General features: G+C 29.1%; 1 protein-coding gene across 6 annotated transcripts in view; it reads right to left on the bottom strand.

Moving 5' to 3' along the window:
* Positions 1 to 12,544, bottom strand: part of LOC117181683 (putative mediator of RNA polymerase II transcription subunit 26) — a 109,854-nt gene that overhangs the window by 54,233 nt on the left and 43,077 nt on the right. For 4 of the 6 annotated variants that reach the window (XM_033374601.1, XM_033374604.1, XM_033374605.1 and 1 more), the window contains exon 1: positions 2,441 to 2,976. The exons of the other annotated variants lie outside the window; for them this stretch is intronic. In XM_033374601.1, the coding sequence (XP_033230492.1) occupies positions 2,441 to 2,545 (105 nt within the window). In that variant the 5' untranslated portion in view covers positions 2,546 to 2,976. Of the gene's footprint in view, positions 1 to 2,440; positions 2,977 to 12,544 lie in introns of those variants that run through there. 6 annotated transcript variants of the gene reach the window in all.

Raw genomic sequence — 12,544 nt, 5'->3', positions numbered from 1 at the left:
AGATTTAAAGGTGAATTTAAAATAATTTAAATAAATTTTTAAAAAACAAAAAATTGCAGAAATCCTTGGGTTCTATTTTTTAATTTGTTGAAAGAAGTGACAAAAAAAAGTAACTCAAGTGACTGTGTGCCAACACTGAATATTTCGCAAAATTTATCCGATTATTTTTTTATTGTGCAGCTCGCATTACATTTTTTTATCCTTACAGAGATTAAATCAGAAAATAAGAATCAACACATTGATCTGTTATATCTTAATGATAATGATTAACATCAGAGTGAAAATGCATAAAGGCTAACGTAAGGTAAGTATAATTTAGATAAGCGGATTAGATATATTTTAAAACAACTTTCAGTTGTATTTTTATCCAAATATAATAAGAATTTAATTCCATTTTAATTAAATCATGAAAGGTACCAAGTTCTAAGAACAAGAAAGTTAAAGTATCTTCTGAAATCCGTGGAGGGGAAATCACCCTAAATTGAATTAAATTAATTACAGTGAAACCCTTTAATAGACCTCTCTTCTATAGCCCTTCCGAGAATATTGACGCCGTGCCGCAGGTGGGTGTAACAGGAGCTGCGCGGTTGTCACTCAGACAAGCACTCAGGAGTGAAGAAAGAAAAACGGAACGGACTATAATGAGTTAGTTCCCACCCACCGCCAACCCCAAAATCGGCGCAATAGAAGAGTTTCATTGAATTTTACATACATTAGTATTTTAAATGAATGATTATCTAGTGCAGGCTAATCATCTACTGTAGGGAGGTCTTCCTTACGCTGAAAAAAATAATGTTTGGAACAAAGTAAATGCATTTGTTTGAATCCTATTTCTTAAATAAAGAAAATATTATTTAACAGCGATAATTTTTATTTAAATTAGACACATATATTTTCTTGATCTAAAGAAATGCATTCTTTGGCTATATTTTCTTTATTGAAATAAATATTTCTTAGATTGAAGGAAACTATTTCCTTTATTCAAAAGGTCTAGATTCGTTAAAATCTGATGAGTCGTTCAAAGAAATGTGTAATTGATTCAATAAGTTCGATTATTTGAATTGATTTGGGACGTGTTTGAATTAATTATTAATTTGCCCATACTTGAATCAAGCATTTTATTAATAGAATTAAATTATTCATAACAAATAAACATTTATTGCAGCAAAGTAATTTTGTTAATCAAACATTTATTAATTTGGCGTAATTTTTTGCAATTGAATACTTCTTTACATTAAAGAAATATGTTGTTAAATTCCATATCTATGCTTTTGATTTAAAGAAATAATTCTTTGGTGTGTATGGTGAGGATTAAATACGGCTTTCAGAGTTTCCATGTTGCGGCAGCGTTGTAGTCATCGACAGACCAAAGTTCAATTCCTGCTGGAATTGGATTTTTCATAGCATTTTTCTGTTTCGGTTTCATCAAGATTTTAAATGATGTGATTTTGTTTAAATTAAATATGTATAATAATAACAATATAATTATAATTTAAGTCAAATAATCCAGTTGATAATTTAGGAAAATATATACTACAAGTGAAGTTTCAAATAAGCTTTGAATATTCCAAAATTTGATGCAGGAAAATAGTTTTTGAGTCTATAAAATCTTTGCTTGACTTTCAAATATATTTCTTTCCATTAATTCATATTTCCTCATTTCAAAGAGGTATTCATTACCATTCATGGCACATTCATTTGAAGCAATGAGTCATTCATTTGATTTAAAATGAATATTTTTATTTTCAATTGATATTTCTTTGATTCAAAGAAATATTTCCACCCGGCCAACAAATCGTATTTTTGAATAAAACAATGTTAACTTAATCCTTTTAACATTTGACTGGCTGAAAGAATTAATTTTTTGTATACAAAGTGCATATATTGATTTCTCTTCAAATAAATAGTTCTTTGAAAATAATCAGGACTTTCACTTACTTCAGTCAAGTAAAATTAACTTGACACAAGTAATCCCTTTTCTCAGTGTACATATGGTTTAGGTACAAAATCTCAGTTCCAAATCGCTTAGTTTTAATTATTAGTTTTTAATTTTTAATCCTAAAATATTGTGCAATCAGACGCCATACTTCAACGTTGTATAGTATGGGAAAAAATCATTAGTTGAGTTCTGAACGAAATTTAGATTCTATGATACTTTGCTCATTGTAGTATTCAATGCAAATTCATAAAATTGTTGCAAAATTAGACAATTGTAAATTTTTCAGTTTTGAAAGTAAAATAGGGTTTAAAATATCTTGCTCGTTCAGCTATACGATTTCCAGCCAAGCTTACCAAATTCAAAAAACGTGTAATTCAAAATTCCGAAAAAAAACTTAACATCAAATTTAAAAAATATATAAAAATGTACCTCAAAGTCAAAAATGGAGTAATTTTTTTACGAAATGAGTATAAATCGAAACCTATGTTTCTCATCCCTTACCGCAGCGCCACGAACGATCCCTTTTTCATTCTCCGCAGTAACATCCCGGTATCGCAATCCAAATTGGCATTCCAGTTGATCAAAATCAAATCCCGCATAAGCCATTTGGCTATCTGACGATGCTTAGAAATCTCGTTGAATGAAAATCGAATTTAATCTCGATGACCTTTCTTTTACACCTGACACCCACGCATTTTATGCCACTTTTCCTTTCATTTCTAGACTTTCTCAGCCTCTATTCACTTCCCTTTTCTCTTCTGCCCTGCAGCTTTCGTTTCACTCTACCACCCTCGCCTTTAAAGAGCCGCACTGATTATTTTTATCCAGAAAGTAGTAGCCACACTTCTCGAAGTGTTGCTTCAGTGATTTGCTCTTTTGAGATAATACTTTACTTTAAATTTATATGAATTATTGTATTTTTTTAATGGGGCGAGAACATTGTCTCATTATTAATTGCAATTTTATACTGTCACATTGATGTCACATCGTGATCAACCGGCTGTTTTTTTTTTAAATTCGATGAACCACCGTGCAGCCGTGCCCGGAGTGGCACTCTGATACGCTCGCGCTGTAAGAGAAGAAAAGAGGAGATTGATCGAAGGCATTGCGCCGGCGTCGCGACGCCTAGAACCAGTGCCGTACTTGTATAAAAACAATTAAAATGGACTTGAATAATAATGATTATACATGACTTTTTAAATAAGCTTTATAGCCAAGAGTTTTACCATTGTTGTAATCTGATATATACTATGCTATATCTAATCCCTTGTACTTTTTTGTAATCTCGTGTAATCTATGAAATCCCTTGTAATCCTTGCAATCTTATGTAATCCAATATTATCTAGTGTAATCCCATGCAATATTCTGGTATATCAATAGATAAAATTTTATTAACTTTTTAAATCCCTATTAAACACAACATTTATAGGCATTTTTTGGTAATGTATATTATGCACTTAACAAAAATCAACGAAATTATAAAACAAATTTTAGATAATATATACTTTTTAAATACTGCATAAAATTCTAAAAAAATTCTTCATTTATGAGAAAAAAAATATTTCAAAAAGGTAATGGAACCCTTATTCAAACAACTTGGGTACCTTGCACCTCACTTTCGATATCACAACAAAAATAAAATTTAAACTTAATTCTTTGTTCAATCGAATAAGTACAGAACTTAAGGCAGTTGTGCCAAAAAACAGACCTCTGAAAAAAATATTTTATCCATGATTTCAAAAACGTTAATTTAAATGAAAAATGCTTATTGATAAGAAAAAAACATTTATTTTAACAATATTTGTCGCAATTTAACCTTTTCTTACTACCGTTTCTTATCAATTTTTGAAAAATGCTTGAATGATAATAAACGATGGCTTATTTTTGGGAAAAACATTCTCTACAACTCTACTGTTTACAATTTTAAAAGACATTTTTTCTAAGGCAATAATTATTTTTCGCAAGTCTCAAATTTTTCATATAATATTCTTTCGCAATAAATGACTGGTCTTGTCAATTCAATTCTTAAAATCATAAACAATTTTTTTCAGATACCTAATACTGTACAAGAAAATTAAATTAAAAAAAAATGTTAAATATCAATTATATTTCAGCATTAATTCTGATGCCTTAATCGGAAATTTCTACAGACAAAACAGTCGTTTTAATAGATGAATTGGTCAATAGTGCTGAATGCATGAGTCACTTAAAATGACTCATTTTTAGTCTATACCAGTGAATGATTTGTCTGCTATTATAAATTAATGCGATCCTTTCTAAATTAAAATTTATTATTAAATGCCTAAATTTTAATGAAATATTAAAATTAATCATTCATGAGTGATTGAAACATTGAACATTACCGATTAGATCAAACAACATGATAGATTAAATGAGTAAAAGTTACAGTTTAGATCGTTCAATCATCAGTGGATGTTACAGATTAGGTCAATTCGTCTTTATTGGCCATTTTTATTATTTGGTAAAAAAGTGAAAAACTTTGTTAAAAAGTTATCCTTTACGGTTAGAAATTCCACTATTATGGTAGAAAATTAACTTTTTTTTGAAAATTCATCTGAAATCGTTCTTTGCTGATAATCAAAGTTTTTAAAATCATTTTGAGTTAAAAAATGCATCCACTTTGATAGAAATTTCAACTGTTTTGGATAAGGATGCAAACGTTTTTTTGAAAATTAGTTGTTTTTTTTTTTTTGAAAAATCATCTTCTTTGATTTAATTCAACTGTTTTCGATTTAAAATTAAATGTTTTGTTTCGAATATATTTATATATCTATTTCATTATTCGTAGAAAATAATTTTTTTTCCAAAGTTAAACTATTTTCTTAACAACATTTTTTTTTAATGATTTGTCATTTTAGTTAAAAATACATCACTGTGGTTGCAAAATGCACTATTTTGTTAAAAATTCGTCGTTTTAAAAAAATTCATTTTGCTAATTGGAAACTGAAGAATTACAGATTTGATTGAAAATCAATTTTTTTAGATAAAAATTAAATTATCTGGTTGAGGTTTTAACTATTTTTTGGGGCAAAATTCGTCGTTTTTGATTGAATTCCACTGTTTTTAACTTAAAATGAACAACTTTTTTTGGTTGAAATATCAAGTATTACATTTTTCGTTGACTCAAATTGACTGATTTCAAAAGTAACACCAGCGTATCCCTTATATTTAAATCAGTCAAAGTTAACTTTAAATCAGTAACATTTTGATTCAAATGTAGAGTATAGCACCCAAAATCCTAACAAAGATCTGGGTAACAAAAGGATATAATTGTATAATTTGAAGATCGATACCATGTTCCGTACACAAGTGGAGAATAAAATTAGTGTCCGTATGAAAAGAAAACTAAAGCTTTTCAGTTTCAGCTGCAGGAAACCAAGCACGCTACCAGCTAAGCTATGCGCTGCAATTTTTTAATGAATTTAAAACGGATACTTTTTCAACCTAAGGTGATGATCTCAACTCATTCATCATTAGACATAACTATGAGATAACAGGAGTCACAGTCTGGAAAGTTAATTGCACATACACAGAGTTTGTTCTAGCGAACTGAGCCCTTTCATAGTACCACACAAATAAACCGCATCTCTTATGCACAGTCTTTTTACGGCTCTTTGTCGAAACTTATCTTCCCAGCTCAACATTTATGGACGAACCGTTTGTAAAATCCCCTCTAGAAAGTCTAGCAGGCTAAGCAAAGACGAATATAACATCCCGCATGTATATAGATATAAAAGCTCGTGAACACATATGAAACTTCGTTCAAATAACACACCACTACCCCTCAACGTTTCTCCTCATAGGAGGAAACGAGAAACATGTCGCCGGTTTCATTCAGACAACTCAAGTAGAAAATTGATAAAAATGTAAAGAGCAAGTTTCAAAAAAAAAGTTTGAAAAACTTTATTGGAGAGTATGATCCATAGCTAATTCAAACCTGCGATATATGTATACTGGCAACTCAATTTTTTAGAATAAAAATGAATCCAATGATTACAATTTTCCTCTCACCAACAATTAAAAATTCGATGGTTCGTACCCATGCTAATTCATCAATACTGGACAAATAATAATGTTTTATTGTCCCAACTAAACATTTTCCTCGCAGTGTAAAAAAGGTTAAAAAATTTCTTATAATATTAATTTTGTTGCAAATTTAATTAAAATGCTTCCGTACACTTTGAGGCCAATCGATATATTAAATTTCACACAACTTTGCGTTACTCTAATCGTGTAAAGTGAGAGGCAGGTTTGAATGAGAAAAGTTTCATGTCTCGAATAACTCTTTTTCAGCTTTTTAAGATTTTCAAAAGAGTTTAGAACTGTATTGATATAGTATATGAAATTTAAATCAAGGTAACTGTAAAATTTAATTTAAAAAATTCCCGAACTTTTCCCTAATTTTTCCCTGAAAAACTTTTTATTTTCCCTGAATATTAATATTCAAAGACCATAGCATTTTAATCGTGCACATTTTAAACATATAATCTTTTATACACGGAATAAACAATTTCAGACTAACATGTACAAATTTCATATTTATTTATTTCAATCAAAAAATATACCTTTTCTACCATAACATATTAAGTTTCAATGCAAAAGGACGAATTTTTTAAATAAGTTAACTTTCAATAAAAAAAGATGACTTTTAAACCAAATAATTACATTTTTAGTCAAATACTGAAATTTTCTATCTACAAAGATGAGTTTTTAACCAAACAGTCGAATTTTCATACGAAAAGATTTAATTTCAGCCAAAAACAGGTGAGCTTTCAACCCGAAAAGTTGAATTTTCAACAAGAAAAATTAATTTGTAACCAAACAAGTTCATTTACAACGCAATAGATTTTTAACAACAAATGTTATAGTTAAAATTTCGATAACGAAAAAACAAATTAAAGAAATAGTTCAATGCTCAACCAAAGAGTTGAATTTTCAACAAACTACTTAAACTTTCAACACAATAATCAAAATTTTAACAAAGTAGTTAAACTTTACACAAATACTTGAATTTTCTACATAGAAAGATGAATTTTTAACCAAATAGTCCAATTTTCAAATAATAGAGATTAAGCTTCAACCAATGTAGTTGAATTTTCAACATAAATAGACCAATTCTGAACATAAAATATAATTGTTGATAATTCAAGCGGAAAAGATTACATTTCTACCAAAAGAAATGAATTTTAAAACAAAAATACCAATTCTCAACCAAAAAGATTAATTTTCTACCAAAAAGACGAATTTTCCACAAAACACATGAATTTTCAAAACAAGTTGCTGAATTTTTAACTAGGACGAAAATATTCGATTAAAAATTTAAAATTTATATTTTCAGTAAAAAAAATTAATTTGCATTAATAAAAACGAATATTCAACAAAATAGTCATATTTTTTAACAAAAAAGATGAATTTCAACTAAAGCGATGAATTTTCCACGCAAAAAGACAAATTGTTCACTAAAAATATTAATTTTCAACCCAAAAATTCAATCAAAAAAGATGAATTTTCAACAAAAAGTTTATTTTCTACAATGATAGTGGAATTTTCAACCAAATAATAAAATTTGTAACTAAAAATATAATTGTCAGGAGGAAGCAGCTGAAAAAATCGAAATAGAACTAGAAATACAAGGCAAATCAATTACTGATAAAAATATTACGTCAGTGTGACCGAAAAATTTAATTCTACAATTCCCTGACTTTCCCTGATGAAGTTTTCATTTTCTCTGACCTCCAACACTCGAAGACCAGAATCTTATCATTGTAACATTGTTAACATAGAATCGTTTATAAACGTAATAAAGTAATTTTAATTTGATCTTTAATCGAAATTTGACAACGGATAGATTTTAGATTTAATCTACGCCAATGCTAACCAAAACAAGTTTTGCGTATTCTTAGCAGTGTATAAGGGGCGGTGTATAGCCACGAGACACTATAATTATGCGTCCAGATAATTATACGTACTCTTGAATTATAAAGAATTTAAGCGTGTGAAATTTCTCATAAAACTAAAAAAATTGATTATTTCATCTCTTATAGCTTAAGAGATATGGTCCTCAAAAATTACAATTTAAAAACAGGAACTATACAAACGATTAAAATTGAAATTAATTTCTTATAGTTTTCCAGAAACTTTGTACGTTTTTTATCATCAAAAAACAACCTTTAACATAAAGTGCAGGAGAAACAAATTACTTCGATCACACTCAATGCCTGATAAAATTTCATTAAAACGGTATTTTGCAGGACTATGTATCTTCGGACGTATGAAATTAGCGAATTTACAAGAACTAAAATTAAACAAATGTTCAATTACAAACTTCGAACCAAAGAAGCTTCACTTTGGAATTATATCCATGAAAATATACATAAAAACCTCTAAATAAAAAAAATTAAGCTTATTCAAAATATATCCCAGGGATTTGTTTCTTTTTGGTCTCAACATTAACATGGACTATCACAGAAATGAGATTCGGGAGAGAAAAAAACTCGAGACGAAAGCCCTTTTGGAATCGACTCACACGACATGCCGCACGGTATTTACATGTAAAATTAAATAACGGTTTTTTTCATTTGTGAAAGTAATTCCATAGAAGAACAAGTAATTTCTTAATGGAAAAATTTTCAAGGGACTTAAAAATTATGATTAATTAGGTAGCTTTAACAGGATAATCTTAAATATATTGATTATCACCATCGAATAATTAAACAAACAAATCATTTTTTTTCTTCAAATTATTAATCATTTCTTTTTGTTTCTAAAGTCCATGACTGAATTTTAATAATAAGAAAAATAAATTTTTATTTTATTTTCGCACCTAAAATTCCATGCATTTATTAATAATTTAAATAGAAGATATTAAAAAAAAAATTTTTTGGGTGGAATTTGGCTTTAGGATTCGAAATAATTGAATCCAATTAGTTAGTAATTAAACCAATCGTTTCCTTATATTAATGGAAATCATAAAAGGAAGTTTGATTTAAATCAGTATAAATCAAACAATATAACGCTACTTTTGAATTGAATTTTATATTGACATAACAGAAATGTAAGTAAATTCGAAACAATTCCCTAACCGTAAAAAAATTCCTGACATTTCCAGCATTTTCCAGGGATATACTAATACCCTGATATTTCCAGTTTTACCAAGTAAGCACTTGATACTAAAAAAGACACTAAGAACAAAAAGTTGCATTTTTAATCGAACATACTATTGAATCAATAAACTTCGTACAAGAGGAGATATTTTATCGATTTGAATGAATATAATACAGAATGTATAGCTTCGCGATGGATCCTAATAGTGATGCTATAAATTCTATAGTACATACATTTGAACCAATGAAATATTTGCTTTTGAACGCGGTTTATTGATTTAATAGTACATATATTAAGGATGCCATTTTTTTCAGTAGAGAGAATAATCAGATTTGAATAGTTTCACACCCTTTAAGATAAAAAAGAAAAAAAATTAAGGAAGAAGGGTGCGAAAGGTCACGCATCCGATGAACCCGGCGAGTGACTCACCCGTCCTTCGGAGACTAGCCAAATCAATAAAGGTGCACCGGCTATAATAGATCATTGTAAATCCCATTCTTTCTGTACCGCCAAAAATATAATTTGACCAAAAAAAAAGAATAAACAAATTATAATAAGTAAGTTTTAATAACTATTTGCTCTAATTGCGAAAGAGGCTAACTTTTTTCAAAAATGGGCATATAGAGCGCCAGAATCTTAAATTCTGCTAAAAGCTGTCACTACATCCCACGTGGTTGGCAATGTGCCTACGCCATGGACATAGGAAACACAGGACTAGGCATGCCATCCTAACTTGGCGGGCGGGGTTCAATCCACGGTAGGGGGGGGGGGTTCATGGGTGGGGAGAGCTGCCATCTTACGATGTGCCATTTGATTATGCGCACGAGCATTTTTGCCGACAAACTGTGCATGAAAATATAAACATATGGGCGCTGCCATGTTTGTCGCGGGACATCAAAAGGTGGCGGACCTCCCCCCTCATTGCAACACTCCCGCAATGGCATGACTAGTCTAGACTCTAGTCCCTTCTTTCCTATGTCCATGGCCTACGCGAATGCCAACGAAGGAAGTTCTTCTGAGCTCTCAAAGATCGCAGCACAGTCCGAGAAAATATTTCCTTCAGGCAGGTTCCTACATTAGCTTTGGATGAAATTGTCATTATTTAGATATGCATTTAGGAATAAAACAATAAAATTTCAGATTAAAATGTTTAAATTTCAATTTTATTCATTCCAATCCAAAGGATGACTTTTCTAATATAAAATATGAATTTTGAACAATATAATTAAATTTTCAACAAAACAATGAAATTTCCAACTTACAAAGATGAATTTTCAACCAAAGAAGATGAATTTTCAATCCAAATCCAAAACAATTATTTAGAAGACAGTTGAATTTTCGAACCCGAAAATTTGAATTTTCAACAAAAAGATGAATTCTCGGTGAAAAATGGAATAGTTGATATTAAAAAAAAGAACTAATTTAAAACAAAATAGTTAAATTGTAATCCAAAGAGTTGCATCTTCAACAAATACGTTTAATTCTTCACTAAGTGGTTTAATTTTAAGCAAAAAATATAACAGTTGATATTTTAACCAAAAAAGATTAAAATTCTATCAAAAAAGGCGAATTTTAAAATACATTTTTTTTTAATTCCCTAATTTTTCTCTGAACAGTAATTTAAAGTTACAGAAATGGCTTGACTACTGCAAGATTTTTTTTTCAGAAAAGAAAAAGAATTTCGTATCTAATGCGTTTCATTTACAAGCAAATATTTAAAGTTGCAAAAAAAACACAATTTTTCATCAAAATAGTCGAATTTTCAACCAAAAAATATCTTCTGTAAAACAAAAAGGAAAGTACAAAAAATCATTTTTATTTCAACCAAGAAAGATGTCTGTTAAACAAAATAGTTTAACTTTAAACAAAATAATAAAATTTTTAATCAAGCAGTATAATATTTAATCAAAGGAAATAAATTTAGAACAAAAAATATTACAGTAGACTGTTCAACCAAAAAGAATTATCTATCAATGAAAAATAGATGGAGTTTTGTATTGAATAGTTGCTGCAACTTCTTTAAGAAGGGAGAAAAGAGAGGAATAGGACAAAAAGTGTGTAGTATGGAAGTCAGAAAAATAAGTAGGTATAATTATTTTTTAATACTCTTGACCGAAAATACCGACTCCATTCAATTTTGATGATACTTTTTTCGAAAATGATCGTATGTTATAGAATGAAACAAAAAATTTTCGATCCTGTGCGTTGAAAATGTAGTTATTTAAATTTTATTATATTTTTTAAAAGAAAAATTTAACAAAATAAGATAATTATGAATAACAAATATATACTGTTTAAAGACCAAAGTTTCAAATTGCCATCTAACAGATCTTCGCAAAAGAAAAGTACCATTCATGAAGTGATTAGTATTCCCATATCTCTAACAAGCAAATTTGTTCCTCCTGATTCCTAAACAAATTTAGATTCCAAGAAGAAAGGCTGCTAATACAAAACCTCCGTAAAATCGCAACTAAAATGTAAATTGGGGCAGTTTATTATTTATGCTTCAGAGTTTCTTATTCCAATTTCAAGAGAGTGCTTAATCTCGTTTCCGGAGAAAGTTCACATTTGGAAGATTCTGACGGAAAACATTCGCGATTGAATGCAGATTTTACATACAGCACTTACTAGTAAAAAAAGAAGATGAGATAATTATGGTAGATGTGATCACCGATTCCGGAGGCTATTCTAAATAGCTCGATTTGATTACGGGTATTATGGTATAATTATGGTAATGAATAGCGAATGTGCAAAAGTTAATCGGATACCGCAACGAGATTTTTTGTTCATGTTAAAGGAAAAGAAGAGAAAGGGGAAGCCGGAAATTGAAAGTGTGCGTAGGGAAATAATAAAATATAATGAGCCATCAGAAGCAAACACGCGATGTCCTTTTAAGTACGTTACTTTTCAAAGAAATTTGTATTGCAATTCTCAAATTGGATCAAACCGTAATCGAATTTCAGATAAAAGTTTTCCTTTGAGATTTACTGTGTTGTCAGAAATAAGAATCTAGACTTTACAGCCTAAAATATTCTTTTAAAGGAAGGGAATTAGGGTGATATTTGACGAAAATAGAGAAATAATAGGGCGATCAAATATTTTAAATAAAATTAATGTATAAACACCATGTTAAATTCAATATGAAACGTTAAAGATTTTAAGTCCACGCATATTGCACTCCAAGAAATTAGTTGCACTTTCAACCAAACTACCAAGAGCTGAATTTTTAATGAAAGAGTTGAATCTTCAAGCTAAAAAGTCGAATGTTCAAAAAAAAGTTGACTTCTAAACCCCGAAAAGAAAAACTTTGAACAAAAGAAGTTCAATTTCAACCAAGAAATATGACTTTTTAACAAATGCATTCAATTTTCATCAAAATCATGAAGTTTTCAAGAAAAAAGTGAATTTTTCGACATAAAAAGATTAATTTTCTACCAAATCAGATGAGTTTTTAAGAGAATAGTTGATTTTTGAAGAAAA

The sequence above is a fragment of the Belonocnema kinseyi genome, chromosome 10, assembly GCF_010883055.1.
Source record: "Belonocnema kinseyi isolate 2016_QV_RU_SX_M_011 chromosome 10, B_treatae_v1, whole genome shotgun sequence".
Lineage (NCBI taxonomy): Eukaryota > Metazoa > Arthropoda > Insecta > Hymenoptera > Cynipidae > Belonocnema > Belonocnema kinseyi.
The sequence above is the reverse complement of the archived record's forward strand: the minus strand, read 5'-3'. Positions and strand labels throughout refer to the sequence as shown.